At 53.6% G+C, this 22,487-nt stretch overlaps 1 protein-coding gene across 4 annotated transcripts in view; it reads left to right on the top strand.

The window, feature by feature from the left end:
* The window catches only part of LOC144945971 (solute carrier family 12 member 1-like), a 131,937-nt gene that overhangs the window by 27,444 nt on the left and 82,006 nt on the right, over positions 1–22,487 (top strand). For all 4 annotated transcript variants that reach the window (XM_078874662.1, XM_078874663.1, XM_078874660.1 and 1 more), the window contains exon 3: positions 15,391–15,522. In XM_078874662.1, the coding sequence (XP_078730788.1) occupies positions 15,391–15,522 (132 nt within the window). The remainder of the gene's footprint in view (positions 1–15,390; positions 15,523–22,487) is intronic.

Here is a 22,487-nt window from a genome sequence, read left to right as displayed (position 1 = left end):
GAGGAAGAGGCCGGGATCTGTTGAGCTTTCGCTTGCGAGTGACGTTAACCGTGACCGCGAATCGAACTCTGTTGGCCGGGTTCGGATGGCACGGTCCCCCGACTGCTTTTTCTCTCGAGCTGCCATCAAAGCGCAGCTGGATTCGCCGTTTGGCAGGGCACACTCGCACGCACGCGCGCTACCCAGAGACCCAAAGGGATGGCGGGACGGAAGATTCGTTCTGACGACACGGTCCAAGTTTTGCTCGCTTCTGGGGACAGGGCGGTGCTCTCGTCTGCACCCCTCTAGCAGCCCGTTTTGTTTCGCTGGAACTCGCCGCCGGAGATAGTTCGAAGTGTGCCGTATTGGTTTGGTCGCGTAGATTTTTATGGCGAGATATTAACTGCCTCGCCTGGTATGCAGGAGGTCGTGGGTTTAATCCCGACCCTGACGCCTATATATTTGGAGTTTGCATGTCTTTCTCTCCCCGTTGTCGTGGGGATTTTCCTCCGGGTCCTCTGGTTTTTCCCTTCACACTTAGAAACGTGCGCTTGGAGTATTTGGCTGCTATACATTTCCACATGATAACCAACTTCTCTGAGCTTGTATTTGTGGCCAGGTCGCTTCTGAAAGAGAGCTATATATATATTGCTCAGTAGGCCTTAACTGGTAAATATAAAAAAAAACTGTTTATTTGATTTACTATCGAGGTTTTTTTCCCCAGGTTGTAAAACCGAATCTTTATCTGCCGAGTAGTTTAAAGTTCTACCACGTGCTCCGTTTTTTTGTTTCCCACGGCTCACCCCTGGGCCACCACCGTCGGTAGAGCGGCGTCCCGGTGAGCGGAACGCGGCCGGGCGCATGGCCACGCCGCTCGCGCCAAGCGAGACGCCCGGCGACCAGTGGCAGCTGTGCCACGGGTGGGGGCGGTGGAACTGTGCCCCCACGTGACACACGTGTGCTTAAAATATCTACGTTTTTAATGTCTATAAATTATATTTAAATTAATATAAATGTCATTAAAATGTATAAGAATAGGTTTTACCCTTTTGGCAGTAAAACAGGTGTTAAGATATAGTAATAGGGTTTTACCCTTTCATCTGGTACAAAGACTGACAACTTTTATACAAGGGGTCATGTTTGCAATAACCACAACACAAGCAGTCAGAATGCAAACAAAAATAAACAACTCTGATAATGTATGCACTGTCCTTGAAGTTGATTGGTCCACACCCGAGACAGCTTTTCTTAGAGCCTAGTCTCCATTGGTGTTGGACCCAGATGACGCCAAAAGGCGTACAACTCAAAAACAGCGCACTATCAGAGTAGTGCTACTGGTTAAGGAGGTCTCATCAGGTGTTAAGATGTTAAAACACCAAACTGAAACCTTTTGCAAGGAATCCTGTCTGCATTAACCACATATACTTGTGGTGAACATGCAAACAAAAACATGCTGTGGTAGTATATGCATTGCCTTTATTTTCTTTAGAGCCTAGTCTCAAACAGTGTTAGACCAAGGGTAAAACCTATTTTTATAATTTTATACTGGCAAGGGAGGTCCTATGATATCATGAAAAATTACCAAGCTAAAACCTACAAGTGGCTTATTTGTAGTAAGTTTAATATTTTTTTGGGGGCAATTCAAATCAATTAGGATATCAGTCGATTTGGATTGCTCTGTTGGTCCGCCCCTGTGAGATGCACATTTCATTGGCCAATTCGATCCACTCCGGCCTGGGCGATCAATCCTGCCCCTGGCCAAATGATCAACTGCCGCTTGAAGGGCATTTTTCAGAGGGACAGCCCTCCTTAGCGGGGTTTCTCGCCTTCCGGAGGCATAATGTTGGGGCGGTAAATTTTTAAAGGGGCCCGAATTATTGACCACAAAATAAAGTTGTTTTTACATTTTTGCCCGCTTTGCTTGTGACTAATTGTCCCATTTCTCTGGATAACCACCACCATTCCACCTCCGTGCACACACACAGACAAAAAGACAAAGATCCCCTGTACGCTACAGCCTTTAACAGACTTTTGGGGCAAGTGCTGTTTGCGAGCGCCGAATGAAGGCCGGTGCACACACGAGGGGGGGGGGTGGGTGGCCCACACTGCACCAGGTACTTATTTCAGGCATCTAGTGGAGTCCCAAGGACAGGTTCAAATACTTGATCTGATATTGGTCGCCAGGTTAATAGCACAGTGCAGTGCCAGCCTCTTCCACTACCGCTCCCCCAGACACGCGTACACTCTGCTTGCGTGCGCGTGTTTGTGCGAATACTTAATTGTGCGTACTGGAGCTATCGTGAACAATTTTTGATTGCCAGCTTGGTCCTAGCCTCCTATTAACAACATCGAAATCGATTGGAACAGTAGCACAGAAATTATTCACAAGCTCATTCAAGTTGATGCCTACACACGCGTACATAAACTACTGTATAGGCATTGTAAATGAAATAAAATAGGAACAATCCACGGCTGGATGAAGGCCTGCTCACTCTGCGTCGATCATGGAAGTTGTTTGACCATACTTCACCACCGCTGGTCAGTGTGGGTAGGTGAAGAGAGGGGCGGGGAAGGTAGGGGCATCCAGGACCGTTTGGGGTTATCGCTCTCCACCTGATGTTAGCCGTGGCTGGAAATCGAACTCGGGTTTTTCCGGGCTCATAGCGCGGTGCGCAAACCACCACCGCTTCCCACCGATGTATCCACCGCTTCGGAGAACTGTGGCGGTTTTCGTCTTGTAGACGTAACGATCCTGCCATTGGAATGTGGAATTTCCACTGCTTAATTGCGATGAGAAGTTGGCCCACGGTTGGAGTAACTGCGCCGACACCTTTAGTTTGACAGGTTGTCTTTGTGAGATTCGAGTCGCCGCAATGTAAACTTGGCTATTTATGATCATACAAACATTCAATTGTTCATCGTACTCTGCAAGTGTTCGGCTTTAGGGGTTATGCAATGCGTCTTAAACTCCGGAACGCGTTTTAAACAGTTGAGTGACATTTTAATTATGTTGTTGTTTTTCATCGTTTCGTGATTGACGAAAAACACATCTAGCCTCTTTGTTAATCTCATCTCACCTCCAAACACTCTTATATCACCCCTCTCATCTGACTTTACTCGCCTCCCACACACTCTCCTACCTCCCCCCTCTCATCTCACTCTACTCCCCTCCATAAATGCCCCGACCTCTCCACTCTCATCTCGCTCCACTCCCCTCAAAGCACTCTCCTGCCTCTCCCCTCGTCTCTCGCTCTACTCCCCCCCCCACGCACTCTCCTGCATCTCCCCTCTCATCTCACTCCACTCCCCTCCACGCACTCCTACCTCTCCCCTCTCATCTCACTCCACTCCCCTCCACGCACTCTCCTACCTCTCCCCTCTCATCTCACTCCACTCCCCTCCACGCACTCTCCTGCCTCTCCCCTCTCATCTCACTCTACTCCCCTCCACGCACTCTCCTGCCTCTCCCCTCGTCTCTCGCTCTACTCCCCCCCCCCACGCACTCTCCTGCATCTCCCCTCTCATCTCACTCCACTCCCCTCCACGCACTCCTACCTCTCCCCTCTCATCTCACTCCACTCCCCTCCACGCACTCTCCTACCTCTCCCCTCTCATCTCACTCCACTCCCCTCCACGCACTCTCCTGCCTCTCCCCTCTCATCTCACTCTACTCCCCTCCACGCACTCTCCTGCCTCTCCCCTCGTCTCTCGCTCTACTCCCCCCCCCCACGCACTCTCCTGCATCTCCCCTCTCATCTCACTCCACTCCCCTCCACGCACTCCTACCTCTCCCCTCTCATCTCACTCCACTCCCCTCCACGCACTCTCCTGCCTCTCCCCTCTCATCTCACTCTACTCCCCTCCACGCACTCTCCTACCTCTCCCCTCTAATCTCACTCTACTCCCCTCCACGCACTCTCCTGCCTCTCCCCTCTAATCTCACTCTACTCCCCTCCACGCACTCTCCTGCCTCTACCCTCTAATCTCACTCTACTTTTTTCCACGCACTCTGCCTCAGGATTTCTGTCGAAGCTGCCGGTCAACCTCCGCTCAGTGGAATATCGCTCTTTCTCCTCTGCTCTCATCGCCTGCAACTCCTGTCCTCTCGTCCAGCCATCTGTGCTGTCGACTTATTTTCCTCAGCTCATGACCGACTTGCCGCTGTCAAATAATTTGGCCGCTGCTATAAATCGCCACGTGATAATCCACCTCATTGAGCTATCATTGGTGGCCAGGTCGCTTCTGAAAATGCGCTATGTCGCTCAGTGGGCCTCATCCCGGTAAAATAAACACTGTTTAGTTCGACTACGGCGGCTGTCTGTGTGTACGGCCTTCTATGCCGTTGCTATAAGAACTCCAGTTGTACTGCAGCGGCTTACAGACCCGTAGACTCTTGAGGTGCGGCCGCGTTAGAGAGGTTAACGTAAGTCACCCGGGTCGCCAACATTACAATAAGCAATCGAGTGCAGGGAAGACAACGAAATATATATCGGAGCTAAAAAGATCGCATTGCAGAGGAAATCTAAAATACTGCCTGAACATGAATTCATATGAAACACAGCTCCTGGGACCCTAGTTGGCTTGGACAAATGTATTTGTAAATTAACTGTATTACAATGCATTGCATTTCCAGGGTTCCTTTTTGATGGGACAGCCTGGATAATGCGGCAATGTACAGTGGCCAGTGCTCAATTTCAGCCCCCGGTCTGTCCAGCTCTGTAACCCCAGCAATACATTTCCACATCTGGCCGCACCACATCCAGTATTGCCCTCCTGGCTGTCCACGCCAGTGGCTACTGATTAGTCACCAGGAGAGCATCGAGCGGCTAACGAGCGCGTGAGAGGCACGCGCAACATGATCCGCTTGGCCCAAACCGCGGCACGCACGCGCCGGCACGCGCGGGGGACGCGCGGCGGACGCGTGGTTCGTGGCACGCAGCTCGTGCCACCCACGGTGGAGTTTTGTGCGGCGCGGTGGTCGCGGTTCAACGGTTGGCCGCTCCGTGAGCGGACGCGGTCGGTGCCACGCGGGCCCCACGGCGTCGCACGATCCCTCCGCGGTTCTGTCCTCAGCTCCAGATTGAACGAGTCCCCAACCCCCCGTGCCCCCCCCCCCCGTTGCCCCCCCCCCCCGTGCTCTGCCCTCCGCCCGCACGAGCCAGGCAGATGCCAGCTGCGGTGATCGACTCCCCCGAGGGCCTCGTCGTTACATTGCACTCGCCAAAGTTTCCATTTAAAAGGAGGAGGGGGGGGGAGGAAGTGGTGATTTTGGAGTGGGAGGCGTTTGATTTGTCACTTTGGTTGGCGGTGGCATGGGGGAAGTAACGAACAATCTATTTTTATTTTAGCAGTCGAGGCCCAAAGAGCGACGTGGCTCTTTTTTTAGAAGCGACCTGGCCACAAACGACAGCTCAACGAAGTGGCTTGTCATGTGGAAATGTACAGCAGCCAAATACTCTAAGCACATGTACATTCTACATGTGGAGGGAAAAGCCGGAGGACCCGTAGAAAGATCCACACGACTATGGAGAGAACACGCTAACTCCAAATATACAGCAGCAGGCGTCGGTGTCGTCTTCGAACCCATGACCTCCTGTATACCAGGCGAGGAAGTTAACATCTCGCCGTCGTGGTGGAGTCTGGGTGGGGGTGGGTAGGCAGATAAGAGTTCACGCAGACTCGCTCGGTACACGGAGTCGGTGTTCTGCCCGTTTGTGTCGCGTATCTGTGGGGTGCGTTTCCGGCGTCGCGCCGCGCGTCGTCTGGCACGGCGTTCAACACGGCGCCGTGCGCGCGCCGGGGAGATTCCCGCTCCCGAATTCTGATCTTGGAAGATGCCACCTCGGCACGCGAAGCAAAACGTTGGACACCAAGCGACGCGCTCTCGGTCGTGTCCACCGCGTCGCTCCGCGAGGTGCTTTTTCCAAGACCAGAATTCGGGAACGGGAATCTCCCCGGCGCGCGGAATGAAACGTCGGACGCGGTGGAGAACGCGTCGGAGAGCTTGGCGTGCCCCCGGCTTGGTCGACGCGATTCGTTGGCTGCCCTTCCCCGCCGCTCGTTCCTTCCAGGCCGCCAGTGTTCTTATTCATTGTTGGCGCGCCAGTGGAAATGTTTGCTCGTAGGAAAACAAACATTTGACGATTAAAGAAATGCTCGAGATATTTGTTCTGGAACAGGGGTGGGGGGCGGGGGGGAGGTGACGTTGGACGCAATCCGAGCGCTCCCCGCCCTCTGTCCGCGTCGCCTGCTGCCCCGCGTGGGAAGATCCGCGCGATCGTTCCGGTCGAGCGCGGCAATGTGGCGGATCGTTTGCGGAGGCAGCGCGCGATGCGAAACGTCGGACGTCGCGCCGAAACAACCCCCACGGCGCGGCTCCAACGCACCGGACGTGGGGGTTGGGAGAGTTGGACGGCAAGGCCGCCGAACGCCTGCGTGGACGTTGCGTTAACCGGCACCGACCTTAACTCCTGCGGGGTGTTTGGCCGCCCGTAAGCGGCGCGGTTTGGTGACATTGCGTTGCCCGGTTCGTGGGGTTCATGAGCAGAGCGCTTCGGTGTGAACGCACGGGGGAAGAGATGCACCGAAGCGGGCAACGTAAACGGCTCAAGCCCGAGGGCTTTGCCAACTCTGGTTGCACAGGCTTTTTGTGGGCTGTGGTTGGAAGTCGAAGCGTATGGTGGTGGATTAGTGTGCAAATTGTCGAATTTTGTTTATGATGACAAAAACATGCGAATTAACTTTTTTTTCGGGGAATTTTCTTTCATTAGCCACAGTCCACATGCGATGGTTTAATCATTTTAAATAAAAACTGGGGAGAGGAGGCCCGGGGTGGGTGGCTCAGAGGTCAGAGCGCTGTGCTGCTGCTGCTGAGATACCCTGGGTTTGAATCTGGCTTTCAGCCGGGCATTGAGTGTATCGAGTTGGTGGACATTGCCCTTTCAAACCAATGATTGCGCAATAATATTACTAAGAATGGTTTAATTGTTTTTTTTTACTAAATGCGGATATATATTTTTTTCCCTAAATGTAGATATTTTCCAGCTCCCCAGAATTGGCAGCCATACGACAATGATTTATCTTCAGCAGGGGCCCGTGGAAAATCGTACTCGGAGGTGTGTTTGTGCATTTATAAAAATGGTTGCGGGTAATGAAACGCAGAATTTGTTTTTGGCGTATTTCCTTCTGGAGACAACCGTCCTTAACAACTGGCGATGCAGCGCCCTGCAGGAAATCAGAATCCGAATATTTATACTGGAGGAATCCGATGAGCTATAAAGATGTCCAGTCGGGGCGGGTTAGAACGTTACAACAACAAACAGTACAAACACATTAAAGTAGTGTAAAGTACAATAAAGGTAAACAAATCTCCCAAATACATACAAAATAAAACGAAACCATCCCCAGCCTTGGTAGCGGCAAAGCTGCTGGAGTGGACGAGCTTCGCCCAGAGGTTTTTAAAATCGCTTGACCAGTGGAAGAGTTTCGTGGTTAACACGCCTCTTCAATGTTGCATGGATGGCGGGTACAGTACCTCTGGATTGGCGAATTGGGGCCGTGGTTCCCATTTTTTTGAAAGGGGTCCAGAGGATGTGCTCCAACTACAGAGGAATCGCACTACTCTTCGTCCCAGGTAAAGCCTGTGCCAGAGTGCTTCAGAGGAAGCTCCGCCCGGCAGAGGTCGCAAACGGGTTTTGATTCCTTACCCGTACCCGGCCGCACCAGGGTCGCAAACGGGTACCCGTACCCGGCCGTACCCGTACCCTACCCGTACCCGGCCGGGTACGGGTAGGGTACGGGTATCGGGTACCTGATTGCGACCTCTGGGATGAAGCCATGTTGCAGGCGCGGGTGGGTTGATTCTCGGAACTTGAATTGTGAGAAGAGACGACGTTGGGAAATGAGTGACAAACGGTTACTCACCAGTGACTCACGGCCTACCCGTACCCTGCCGGGTACGGGTAACCGGGTATCGGGTAGGGTTCGGGTATCGGGTACCCGGTTGCGACCTCTGCCGCCCGGTGATCGAGCCTCAAATTCAGGAGGAACAATGCGGATTCCGTCATGGTCGTGGAACAATGGGCCAGCACTTTTCCATTTCACAGATATTTTGAGGAGTCATGAGAGTGATTTTCCAGTCTGCTTTGTAGACTTGGAGAAAGGATATGAGCGTGTTCCCCGCAAGTCTTGTGGGAGGTGCTGCGGGAGTATGATGCACCGGTGCCGCTTTTGTGCGTTATCCGGTCCCTCTATTCCCGGAGTGAGAGCTGTGTCCGTATTCTTGGTGTTAAATCAAAGTCGTTCGCTGTGGTTGTTGGACTCCGCCAAGGGGGTGGGGGGGGGGGTGTCTTGTCTCGTCTCTTGTTCGTGAATTTCATGGACAACGGGATATCAAGGCGCAGCTGAGGTACGGAGAGTATCCGGTACGGGGGCATGGAGGTGGCGTCGCTGCTTTTAGCAGACGACGTTGTCCTCTTTGCCTCGTCAGTCTGTGGTCTCCAGCGGGCACTCGAGCGGTTTGATGCCGAGTGTGAAGCGGCTGGGATGAGGGTCGGTACCTCCAAATCTGAGGTCATGGTTCACTCCTGGGAGACGGTGGATTGTTCTCTCCAGGTGAGGGGGGAACAGCTGCCCTTAGTGGAGGAGTCTAAGTACCTCGGGGTCTCTTTCGCGAGTGATGGTAAGTGGGAGCCGGAGATTGGCCGGCGGATCGGTGCGGCGTCCGCGGTGTTGCGGGCGCTGTACCACTCCGTGGTAGTGAAGCGGAAGCTGAGTTCTCGAACAGAGTTCTCGGTCTACAGCTCAATCTACGTTCCCACCCTCACCTATGCTCATGAGCTTTGGGTAATGACCGAAAGGATGAGATTGCGGGTACAAGGGGCCGAAATGAGGTTTCTCCGCAGGGTTGCCGGGCTCACCACTCTCCGTGATCGGGTGAGGAGCTCGGTAATCCAGGAGAGCCTCAGAGTCGAGCCGCTGCTCCTCCGGATCAAGTGGAGCCAGTTGAAGTGGTTCGGGCACCTGGTAAGGATGCCCCCCCCGGGAGACTCCCCCTGGAACTGTACTGGGAAGCAGCAACGTCCCACTGGGAGAAGACCCCGTGGCCTGCCCAGGACACGCTGGCGGGACTTTGTTGTTCGGCTGGCCTGGGAATGCCTGAGAATGCACAGGACGAGCTAGAGTCTGTGTATAGTAGTGTACTGTGTATAGTAGTGTATGGCGTAAGGTAGTGTAGTGTATAGTAGTGTAGTAGTGTATAGTAGTGGAGTGCTAGAGTCTGTCGCCAGGGAAAGGGAGGTCTCGACCGCCCCTACTCAACACGCTGCCGCCGCAACCCTCACCAGGACAAGCGGACTGATAAATTAATGAGCAAATTAACATCGCCATCCTATGAGTCAAAAGCCCACTGAGGTATGCATTTATGCCGTGACGCGACGACAATTGCGCAACTGGAATTAAACTATAGGGGTTGGCGGGGGTAGAAAAAAAAACGCTGAGCCGACGGCTTTCTCCAAAGGCTCCGCAAAAAGCTCACCGTCATCGATAAAAGCGAGGGGTGGCTTTCGCGTTGTCTAACCAGCTGGTCGTGTTTACGTAACGCCGTGTGGCAGCAGCAGCAGCAGAGCCGGCAGCGGCAGAGCCACTGGGAAGTGTGCGCGGCCGATATTTTTTGGCAGATCTTATCCTCCACTGTAGGTCCCGTGCCGTCCCCCTTTTGAAGTGCCGGGGGTCGCGACCTCCGTGCCGCGGCGAGGAGCCCCTCGCCGGCGTCGCACGTGCGATGGCGAGCGCACAAAAACCCCACAACCCCCGAAGCGTAACTTGCCTGGCACGAGTGCTGTCGTGACGTCGCCGCCACTGCTTGGTGGCGGCTGTTTTTGTTTGTGTGTGGTAAGGGGAGGGGGCTGATGGGTCTGTGTCCCAGGGGCAAAGCTACCTAATTCTGGCGCTGTAACAGCAGCCAACCCATTCCTTTAGCAATGTGCGATTTCTAGGCGTCTGATGCGTACGTTAGTGTAATTCCGAAGCGGTTTGCGGTACCGGGGCACAGTGCGTCAAATGATTTTTAGGACTGTGTTGCAGATAGTAGAGATGTCCTGTCCCCACTTTCCTGGCCCACTGGTTCGTGGAGAATTGCTCTCACGAAATACGGGCAGAGTCGGGGGGGGGGTCGCGATCGAACAAAACCGACTCTCGTACCCTCGCTGGGATTATGGCGATGGTGTGTTCATGTTCGTGCGTGCCTCAAATCGTCGACTCATTCGGTCGACGAGGCAAATTCTCTAAAACTCCAGATGATTACCGACACTGATGCCCCATCTGGACCTTTAGGGTGATTTTTTTTTTTTAAATTGACCCGAGGTTGTTGTCTAATTTGTTATAACTGCACCATTGTAGTCCCTGGTGGCAGTGTAGATAATGGCAGTGATAATGACGATGATGATAACGTTGATGATGAGTCACGGCGATGACTATGACTGATGACGGTGACAGTGATGATGACGACAATGATGATGATGGTGACCTTTTTTAACGCCGCCCAGGCCGGGTCCGCGTGGATGAGTTCGAGAGCGAGTGAAGGCCCTCTGAGCACCCGGCCGACCTGGCGCCACTGGCAGATAACAACAACGGCAGTGGCGGCAGTGGTGGTGGCAGCGGCAGCAGCAGCTGCAGCTGCCACAGCCACTGCTACAGCAACGGTTTCCACTCGCCAGAGCGTGTGTCTGCGGCGGCGCTACTGTAAATGTTTATTGAGACGTGTGCACGCTGTCGCTGACCGTGTTTGCGTTGCACGCAACAGATAGGGCTCGTGTTCATCGCCGCACAAAGCCACGTGCCGGTGGGGCAGTGGTGCCTCCCTTCTCAGGTTCCCGTCGCTGCTGTTTCCTTTCGCCAGGGGTGGGCGTAACGACGACTCGCGATTTGTCCGTTAGTTTCGGTTCCCTATTTTTCCACGCCTTTTCCCCTCCCCCCTGCCGCGGCACGAGCATTAAGAATTAATTGGGAACTTTCACACGCCGAAGAGGATAACGCAGAGCTACTTCCCGAGTTCCCTTCCTTCAAAGTGACCTCAGGTCCACGCAGTATGAGGGAAGTGCGGTGGGGGGAGGTGGCAGTCAAACAAAGAATTTTAATTATCAGAACTGAAAATTTTATTTGGTAAAATGTAAGTCCAGAATGAAATTAGATTTTTGATTTGTAAAAAAAATGTTCCGTGTGCGGTCATTCGTGACCGTTGGCTCTTGAGAAACCTGGTGTCATCACAGGCAGCAGCTGGAACCCGGATTGGAACCTCGGAACTCCGAGCCACCTGGCACCGCCTCACTAGCAGGGCAGCTCGCGATGCTTGTGGCGAGCCGTCTGCGTAATAATTAACGTTTATAAGCAAATAACGCACGACCACGAGGTGTACGCTCTGCTAATGCTGAGGGTGCAGTGATGACCTAGTGGTGGGCGTGCCACGCGGTGAGAACGGCGACCTGAGTTGGATACCGGGCCACGTCTAACGTGCGTGGCGAGCGATGTTTGTACCGGCCCCTGGAACTTAACCCCCCCCCATTGTACACCAGCCCCACGTTGGACCGGTGCGGTGAAGTATGGTCAAACAACCACCCATTACCAACATCGCATGCATAGGAAGGCCTTCCTCATAGAAAAATTACGCTGCAGGTTACTCTTTCGGGATTGTGCACAGAATTCCTCGCCCACTACCGCCGACACCTGGCCGGACATTGCCGAGAAGCGGTCGCGTCAGTGAGGCTCTCCTGGGCGAATGTACGACGTGAAGAGAATACAGAAGAGCGGCGGTTGAAAATAGTTGACAATTCTCAGAGCAGAAACACACGGGGGCTAAATTGAACCGCCGCGCGAGGTATGGCGGACGCGAAAGGTTATTCCGCTCCTATTCACGATCGCAAATCTTCGCCACCCTAACCTGGCGAGTTAAGCGGTCGCACGTCCTCGGAAAATACGGAGCATCGGCATTGTGGGATTTGGGCGCGTCGACCCGAGTTTGGGTGACGTCACTGCTGCTGCGTCGTGAGCAGCGTGCGCCCGGGTACCCCCCTTTGGTGTCGTTGTCGTCGTTGCTAAGCGTGTCTCTGTGTAGCTGCTGTCATGAGCCGAACTGATAACCGGAGCCGGGCCCAGCTATCGGATACTCTCTGCGTGCCAGCTGCCCTGTCGTGCCGCCCTGGCGCGTCGTTTCCGCCTTCTCGCCAGGTGTCGCCATTGAAATGCGAACGAAGCCGCTGTGCACCGCACGAGCCTGATGATTGCTAAACGCACCTCCGATTTAGCACGGTTGGCTACGAATGGTATGGTGCGATTTAAAAGTTCGACATACATACATACAAACACGTACCGTGTGGTGTAGGGTGTAGCAATTTGTTTGCAATGAGTCTGGTATTTAACACACAGGCTCTCGTAATCATAACCGCCCGCTGATGATGGTTGTGACGACCAGCGAAACATCGTACCCAGTTGTTAAACGTGGTGTGGGTCGCTCTCTAGCAACAACACACCCAGTGGTGCTTTTGAAGCAGTAATAAATTGACACGATCATCACGTGACAACTTTATGAATTGCCTGTGCTAGTCATGAAGTACGGCACACTTTTTGCTTGCATGATCTGACCCACAAACCAATAATTACGTGTCGTAATGTTGTTTTATTTTCGCACACTGCAGTTCATGCTAATTACATCGCACAGCGCTTTGGATTTTTGTAACGTGCAGAGTTTTCGCATGGAGGCGAGGGAAACCTCAGAGGGAAGTTGGCCATAGCCAGTGGCCAAGCTCTGTTGTCCTATAATAGGATATTTGGCCAACTCCAAATTTAAGATGGATATATTTGTGAGTGTGTGTGTGTGTGTATACGTGTGTGACATATGAGTGGGTGGATTGGTTGCCTAGTGATTAGCACTGCACTGCAAACTCTGAGCAACCCAAGTTCGATTCCCGGCCACGGCTAACATCAGTGGCAATTTTATCTGAACCGGTTCTGGGCTTCTTAAAATGAGTACCTGGTTAAAGTGCAAACATTGTTCTTTCTCTACGTCACATGGAATGCGTTTAGTCATCGTCACGGCGCATGCGGCGCGCAATGGCGTAATATGTAATTCAACGGAGAAGATTGAACTCGGAACAAACTCGGTAACAATGCAACGTTGGGTCATGTTGGCATCTTCTTGGAATTGTTAGGCCAACGTTGGCGTGTCCTTCTGACCGTTGGGCTAACGTTGGCATGGTCTTGTGACCTTTGGGCTAACGTTGCCATGACCTTGTGACCTTTGGGCCAACGTTGGCATGTCCTTGTGACCTTTGGGCCAACGTTCCGTGTTTACTGGGACCACACTGCGTCGGGTCACAAGGAACGGCATTTGTGCTGCTGTTCGCTGCAGACTGCCATGCCTGTGCGCTTCCAAGCGAGGGCGAGACATTCTGTACATTTATTCCTGGTCAGGAGGGACAGGACCTGTGTTATTACATTTCCAGTTTTTTCTGCGGAATTTTAGCACTGAGGTGCAGCCGCGAGGCAGCGAGCGGGACGAGCCGCGGGGAGGGCCAACCCAGAAACCGTGCCGACGTCGGGCCAACGTTGACACGTGGGCGGAACCATTGGTCCAATGTTGGCCTCACAATTGGCCCTAGGTTGGCCCAATTTCCCATGTTTACTGGGAAGCCGTCGGTGAGGAGCGGTAATTACTCTCCACCCCGTGCCCTCGTTCTACCGCCGCGGCCACTACGGCGTCGCGTGGAAACAAACAGCGAAAATCCCTTGGAGAGTAACGTACCGATACTTGGTGTGGGTTTCTCTCTCTAGCGGCGTGTAAATACGGCCGCAGCAACTGTTGGGGGCATTCGGTGTGGAGAGAAGCGGTCGGTTGGTCCTCGGCAGTGGAGAGAAGAGGAAGGTCTTCAAGCCTGGACATGAACATGGGCAGGGAGTCAACAGCATGGTCGGCAGGGGGGGTGAAGGGAGTTCTAGACTACGGGGGCATCGGCGCCGTTGCTACGTGTCGTAGAATGCAAACTGCAAGATTCTCTAAATCAGTGGGTCTTAACCTGGAGGTGCGAGATGCCCTTTCTGAGAACCAAAGGGGGGAGGGTGGGAGGGGGGTGCAAGCTGCAGTAAAGGCTAAGAAACCACTGCTCTAAATGGTGCTTCATCCGAAGGCGCTGGTCAAAATGTGGGACGTTATCGTCGCAAGGGGAAGCCGGCAGCAACAGGGCGGTGCGCGTTCTCAACGAAGGCAGCTCCGCAAAATTTCTGCGACCTCACGGTGAAGAGGTTGTTTTGTTAAAGTTTTCCAGATGATAGGTACGGGATGTAATTATTTTGAAGGCGTTGGTAGATTTATTAAAAGAAAAGGCCTGAGGTTCGACGCACACAGCCAACATTGCTTTCTCCATCGGCACCACCCCGGCGTGGATGATGAAGTCCGTTAGTCCGAGGTACGTCCGATGGCACTGCGGTATTTTACGAACGTTCCCGTTCCAAGACAGGGGGGGACAGATTATTTATATCTGGATCGCAGTCCTAAATTAGTCAACGCGCTCAGCCCAAGCCAAAAAAGCCATGCCGTGATTGCACTGACGATTTACCCTCCGAATTTAAATGGTCTTGGATGCGATTGCAAAATAGCGGAACTGCGCTAATGTAACAACACATCCGAAAAAAATCGATAACGTGATCATAAAGTAGCGTGCTGTGACGCGCAAGTGCTTTTTTTGTTGCTTGTCCACGTCTTGTGGGGGAAGGAAATGGGAAATAGTCATTAAGACATTTGTAGGCAAATGAACGTTTCGCGAGGAAGGAAATCGGCGAAACGTTGCTTTGCTCGCACGACCAGAAACTTCCGGCAAACCTGCGTCTCCGGAACCGCATGCTGGCTCTTTTAAGGAACTGCTCCGTGGCGTTATAAAATGCCGCCTCTTGTCATATCGGTTGCCGACCCCCTGGCCCCTCAGGTCACCCGAATTGTCAGATTCTCAGAAGCTGAGTAAGTGTACAGGTGACCCACAGTTGCTTGCGCCCAGCAATCTTGGGCGTGGGGGCGTCGAATTAAAGTTGCCGAGCGTCTCCTCGTTTGCGTTGGGAGACTGTCTTCGGGTGCTACGGTTCCCTCCCCCCCCCCCCCCCCGTGAAGCCAAACTCTCACTGTCCCTCTCACTGTACCAGCACCCTCCTGGGAGAGGCTTGAGACTCGAGAGAGGCTTTTTTCCGATGTAAATTGCGGGCTTTATTATTGTGTTTTTTTAATTTGCTAATTTTAGGAATGCGATTTAGTTCGGGGAATAATTTGCATGCATTATTATTGTTTTTACCACGAGAGAGAGGCAGTTTTGAGCTGTTATGCACCATCTCCCCACTCACGCGGGATCACCGTCTCGCCCCAACCGTGGCCAGGAGCAAGGGGACGGCATGGGAGACATGGACGGGCTGGTGAACGGAGAAGGCGCCTCTGCAGGGAGCGCCACCCTGCTGCAGACGGGCGACCAGGGCGGCGTCGTCAAGTTCGGCTGGATCAAGGGGGTGCTGGTGCGTCACCGGCAGCTTCCGCACGGCACGCTGACGATCCACCAAAAAACACACGCACACGCACCGCTGGCTCGCCGGGCTCTCGACAATGCCAGGGCCAACCTGAACCCACTCACCCAGATAAATCCAACCTACTGGCCGCCCGATGCGCCAGCTCGCTCGCCCGTTCACTCGCTCGCCTACCTGCTCGCCCCTCGCACTTCACGGCCTATTCAGTAAACTTCCCTCCTACTCAACTATCCATGTACTCACCCACGGACCCACCTACTTACTCACCTACTCTCGTAGCCTCACCCACCCATCCATCACTTAATCACCTGCCCACCTTCTTCCCCACTCTCACGAACAACCACACCCCCAACCCACCCACTCATGCACCCAATCAACCACAGACCCACCCACCCGTCAACTCGCCCATCCACCTACTCAAGCAATCCACCCACCACCCGTACACTTGCTCATCCATCCACCCACCCAGTCAACCAATTACCCACTCATATACTGAACCATCCTTCCCCCCCCTGCCTACCTAATCACCCACCCACCCAGTCCACCAACCAACCAACCATATACTCACCCACCTACCCAACCAGCGAATCACCCACACACCCATGAGCTCACTCGCCAACCATGCTATCAGCTACACATCCCTCTTGAGTCACAATTCAAGCTCCAATTTCAGGGGGACGGTGAATCATCATTGCCGCAGCAGTAACGGTGAGTAGTGGCCTATAAATGCCTGCGTACATAGACTGTTACGATGGCAAGATGTTAACGACCTCGCCTGGTATGCAGGAGATCGTGAGTTCGATCCCTACCCTGATGCCTGCTGGAAATTTGGAGTTTGCGTGTCTTTCTATCCTCGTGATCGCGTGGATTCTTCTCCAGGTCCCCCGGTTTTTCCCTCCACATTTAGAAAAACATCCGTCTTGAATATTTGGCAGCGATACATTTCCACGTGATAATAAGCCACTTTGTTGAGCTATCATTTGTGGCCAGGTCGCTTCCAAAAAAAGAGCTGTGTAGTTCAGTGGGCCTTACCTGGTAAAATAAAAAATAGGTGATGCTTTAGTTTAGTTACATGATCACTCGGCGGCAGTGGCAGTGTCTTCTGGGCTCCTCGCCATGGCTTAGGGGAATTGGAAAACCCCGAGCAGATTGCCGGCACTCTCAAATTGGAAGGCGCTATCCATCATGGCCACGACGTGTTAACCCCCAACCCCACCAAAATCCCGCCTGCCCGCCCGTCCACTCCACGTTAACTCTTGTGCGGCACAACCGCGCACGAAATCTCTCGCAGAGTGAACTCGTCACGTTAGCCGGGTGGCGAAGGCAAAGGCGACGCTCTGTCATTGCTCGTGCCACTGCTGGTGGATGGACCCCTCCCCATTAGGAGAAGTTCTGCACGCTGGGCAGACGTCTCAGAAGAGGTGTAAGTGCCCCACACACGACGGACCTCCATATCTGCTAATTGTGGCTCGAACCCATTCATACCATAATACAGGTTTTTTTTGGGGCTGTGTCGCATATATATCAATGTGTCCGCGGGGTGGAGAGAGATGGCGGTGGGGGTGATTTTAAGAAACTTTATCCGTTGTTTCAACGGCCACTTTGTGTTGAGTTTGTCCTTTCCCCACACCTCCGATTAGCACGTTTAGCTACATACGGTGCAAAAGAAGTTCAATATACATACATATGCTCTGGAATTTGCGACCTCAGGATTGCAAGTCCAGCGTGCTGCCAAGCATCGTACCCAACCCTTAACCGCGTCCACACAAACCATGGTAGATGTCTCTTACTGGCTGTGACATGGACAATTAAATACTCTCCAGTGTGTGACTGTGGTAGCCCAGAGCATACCATGGCATATTTAACAACTCAATGCGCCTGATTCACGTGTGCAAAGGAGGAAGCCTCATCACAGTGAAACGCCACTCCTGATGCAATTATTCGTCCCAGCCACCTCGTTATAAAATTGAAGCAGCTGGTCTCCATCTACGCGAGTCGTACAAAGAAGAAGATCATTCCACCAATGGGGCAACATCCAACCACTTGCGTCCATTTATAAATAGATGGGAGGATTTCAGGAGGGGCACGACTCCATGAGCAGCGGTGGAACGCGGGCACGTGTTTTGTAAAAAACGTCAAATGTTGTTGCACCTGAGGTCCAACTCGACTCGGTTGGCACCGAGGACCCACCGTAGAGGAACACGGCATGTGGTGGTTTGTTTGGTTTTCGGAAGAAAAATAATAGCTCCGTGTGAACTTCTCCGGCGGTTTTGGCGAGCCAAGTGCACATTAGTGCTGCACTCGAGAGCGGATTAAGCGACTGCTCGCGAAGCGATTTTGGCAGTGGGCACACACTGTCGATGCGCGCACCACAACGACAACCGCTGTACACCGCTAAGTGGCGGTGATGTCACCACGGCGCTTGTGCCAGGCTGGGTGCACTTTGAGGCCGCGTGAAGTGCCGATGGCCTGCCAGCAGGAGGTCACGGGACAGACCAAGGTGTGCCGTGGGTTGACCGACTCAGATAACTGGCTGATGCATTTTAGCCACCTGGTGCTCCGCTCATTGTTGTGAGTGTCACTCTACCCTGTGTTGTTGCTGCAGAGCGACTGCCTCCAACTCTCCAGCAGTGTCCTTCACGGGCCACCTTCAAAACAGGCCGATCTTGATCAGTCCTGTTCAAGTCCAATCAATTCGATGTAATAAAATGCAAGAAGCGTCGTAGTAAAATCTTAGTTGATACCACATTCTGCCGTTGCTACAAAAAATCGGGACACATCACGGGAAGAAGCAGAAGAGCTTGCGAGAACAGAAGAATGGAGCGCTTCCGTGTAAATGCATCGTCCTTGAGTGGTTTGCGCGATTTACTCAACCCGATCAAAAACCGTCGACTTTTGAACGTTGCGGGAAATCCGAAGAGTCTTCCCGCAACGCCGCGGCGGCTGCCTCGACGACGGGAGAACGATACCGGGAGAGCCGGGGACGGGCGGCGGTACCCGCTCCCGCGTCGTGCGGAAGGCCGCCGTGCGTTTCTGAGCTGCGCTCTGGGCAGACGAACGGTGACTCCTCCAAGCGTCCGCCGTCGACGTCGTCGGTCTCCTCTGGCGTGCAGCGAGCAAGGGGGGTGGAGGGTTGGTGACCGTTTGAGTGGCGGCTCGGTACCTTCGATTTCAGCACGGTCGGATTCGTACGGCGCAAAAGAAGTTCTACAAACTACATACAGCTGCCGAGTATGCAGGCGGCGCAACCGCGCCGGAGCCCGGCGGGGTCGGAGGGGAGCGCAGGGGCAGCGAGGCAGCGGGGTGGTCTGGAGGGTGGGGGAGGCAATCGCATGGAGGGCCCCCACCCCCTCCCCCTCCCCCCTACATTTAATTTTCTTGAGTCTGGGGCCCATCGCCAGCCACGCTACCTACGCGGCTGCCTGGCGGGAGAACGGTTCGCCTCGGCAATCCGCAGCGGCAGCCCTGCTCTTTGCTAAGGCTGCATTTATGCTATGCAGGGGTTGCCAATTAACCGGAGCGAGGGTGGTTCATGCATGTAGGGGTTAACACTCGAGGGAGATATCCACTGTACCTCGATTTCAAAATAACATTGCCGCCGCCGTACGCATAGAAACCGGCTCGCCGATGGCGGGGGGGGGGGGGGGCACGCTCCAGCGGGGGATCGGGGGGGGGGCCGTTTGCGGCGCATCGTGCGGCCCCCGGCTCGGATTGGCACGTACGCGATTCGCGTTGCCGCTCGCTCGGAGGAATTGTTTTTACGTAGAGGATTTCATAACGGATTTTCCATGATCCCGTCGCACAATGGCCGGGGGGCGTTCAACTGACAAGAGGACATTGGGGTGTTCCAAAGCGGGGGGCCTCGTGATGTGGATGGTCGTCTTCATCCGCTGCGCTCAGATCACTCCACTGCCGGATGAAGGCCTCGCTGAGCCGCCGCCACCACTTCTCACGATCCTGCGGCGTAGTGAATCCGCCTAGTGCCCGACCACGGGCCATCTCTCCGGTCGGCGTCCTCTCGGACGCGTTCCGTGCCTTTTTAGCCGCCGATTTGCTGTATTCCACCTCGACAACGAGGGTCGGTCCTCCAGACGGGGCCCTCCCGCGTGTCGTGCGTGGCGATTTGGTCAAACCCAGAAGGCGTCCCGGCCGTACCCGGTGGCTCGCATCCCCCACCCTTGCTCCTTCACCCTTTACCCAACGCGACCTGCTGGTAGATCTAGAGCCGTGGTGTAGGAGCTGTCGGTCGTGTAAGTGAAGCGGGGAACGGAGTTTGTCAATTTGCACTGGGGTCACATGAACCCACTGATGGTGATTTTACAGCCCCTGTCTCGATTCACTGCTGGATGAAGACCGCCCGACCGCAGTGTCCGTCACGGGTTTTGTTTGTCCGTTCTTCACCACGGCTGGTCACGGTGCGTGTTGGTGAGGGGAGCACTAATTGCCCAGAAACTGCTCATCCTCTTCACGCCCCTTATCTAAGCTTTACTGGAAGAGTTTGCTGCTGCTGCTGCTGCTGATAAACCCCCGCGAAAACGAGACGGGCAGAGACGTCGGGTCTCGTCGTGCTCTGTCAATGACCTCCTAACATTTTTATTTTTTTTCTCCTGGAGTAGTAGCGGTGCTGTTGCTGGGCTTGTCTCTCCCGCACTGGAATCTGCGCTCTCACGGAAGAGCCCCAGTCGCCGTTAATGGACTTGACAGCTCTGCTGAAGAGGCATTTCATGCATCCGTGCGCAAATGTCACGTTCACCCACTCGAGTGGATTTTGAATCCCCTTTGTTTTTAAACGACCCCATTCATCGAAGTCGCCGGAGGAGCGCGTACTACAACTTTTTGTGTAAGAAAAATAATACAAATAACCTGGCCGTTTTTTACATTTTTTATTTTCCAAACAACCACGGGCAATTGGCCTCCACCTAAAAGTCTGCCTCGCCTGGGCCTCACGCGTGCTGACCTTTAATCCAAGACTCTCTCCTCGTGACCACGTAGAGGATGAAATCGCAGGTTGCCTCGCGTACAATCTCGTAATAACGTCATTTATATCGCGCCTTGGCGAAGGCGCGCTACAGAGAATTCACAATGGTAAGTACGAATGGCGTGTTGAAGATGAGGTGAATAAAATAGATGAGAGGAGGTGATTGGGCGAACCTGTGATGCGTGCATGAAGTAAAGGCAAAATGTACGAGAGCAAATAATGTTGACTAATGGATTGGATGGAAGTGGAATGAGTGTGAGCCATGGAGAGGGATTGTGAAGAGCGAGCAGGAATGGTGGTAGTGGTTATAAGGGGTAGTGGAGTGAGCTATTGGAAAAATTTTTTTTTAGTTTTGAGGGAGGAGCGGAAACGTGCGTGAGCGAAGGTGGCCGCTTAACACGGAGGGGAAGTTTGTTCCAGTGAAGGCGGCGGGGGGGGGGCGAGAGGAGAGAAAGGGCATAAGCGTGGTTGGGCAGCAGCAGGAGGAGGAGGAACGGAGAGAGATGACAAAGCCTGAGAACGTGGAGGGCGAGAAGGGACACAGAAGGGATACAAGAGTGGCAAGATATGGTGGGGCAAGACCATGAAGGAATTTTTTAGACAGCGGAGAGGAATTTGAACAGGCAGCGATAATAAACAGATCCTCCTGTATCTGAGGTCAAAGTGATTTCCTCATCAAATTAGTATTGAGGTGGTGCCCAAGTTCCTGTTTGCAGTCCTGAGGCAGTGGTGGAATTTCCCCATCCCGAAATCTTGAGAGTTTGTCCGTGTATCTGAAGGGCAATGGAAAATAGTGGATCGGCTAAAGGTCAGCTGGTAGAGAAAGCTGCAGTACTAATCGTGGGGTGACAGCCGGGGTCAACTCTTTCTCATAAACCTGAATCCTTCGCCTCGATCATCAACCTGTGGTCACAACGCTGGACCTGGAGGTCGACGCTGTTTGTCCACAGAACGTGCCTCTCCCTGCCATGGAAACGGAAAATTTTCCAGCACTGACCGAGGAGGGTCAGCCGGTAAGGGAAGAGGGCTCCATGCTCGTTAAGGGTGCGGGGGAGAGACTCTGGGCCCTGGCCGACGATTTTCGAGAGGCGGGCGCGGCAGATTAGGTCGCTCTCTGGTCACGTGCGCAGTGCGTTGACGACGATGACGTCGTGGCGGCCAGCGGACGGAGATGCGCCCAAGAGAGGACGTTCACCTCAGAGACGCAACAAGAATGACATGAAAGCAACACAAGAAATCGGGGTTAAAATAATTTTCCTTAGCCTCGTCAAACCAAACCCAAAACCGGCCGAACCGTGCATGTGAAAGTTGCCGTGGGTGTTTGTAAATACACCCCCCCCTCCCTCTCCTGCTCGTTATCGCTGGAATCTACGCCCAACTCGAGTCAGCAACCCCGGTCTTGAGACATCGCCGCCCGCGTTTGGTTTGGCGATTCCCTGCCCCCAGGTTCAGTGTCACCAGCGCGATGACGAGATAACAGCGGCACGGTTGGCCGCCACCACCGCTTCCTGGAGATGGTGGTGTGGTGAGGGTGGTGGGGGGGTAGAGAGAGGGAGGAGTCTGGATCCGATCCATCGCATGACTCATTGGGGTCATCCTAAGCACACTGTTGGTGTAGCATTGAATTGTCTAAATAATATATTTCCGCGCCGTCATTTTTTATTCCAATTTTTTCATCAGCGTTCCACGTTATATTCAGAGCTCTGCAGCTAGCATTGCATCACTCTGTGCTGGAGAAAGGTTACTGGAAGATTAGCACGGTTGGCTACGTACGGTGCAAAATGTCTCTACGCGAGAGATGCTAAGGGGTGTTTCTTTTCACGGCATCGTTCCAATCGCACAATCGGGGTGAAATTCGGGAAAAATATATTATTTGTGTTTGTTTTTGTTAAAGAAGCAAGTGTGCCCGCATGCGCCATGGGTGGCTGCCTCCGATGCCCCCGACCGGTACAATTTGGCGCGATGCCGAATTTCCCGA

This window comes from Lampetra fluviatilis, chromosome 39 (assembly GCF_964198595.1).
Source record: "Lampetra fluviatilis chromosome 39, kcLamFluv1.1, whole genome shotgun sequence".
In the NCBI taxonomy this organism is placed as follows: domain Eukaryota; kingdom Metazoa; phylum Chordata; class Hyperoartia; order Petromyzontiformes; family Petromyzontidae; genus Lampetra; species Lampetra fluviatilis.
This window is presented reverse-complemented; position numbering and strand designations above follow the sequence as displayed.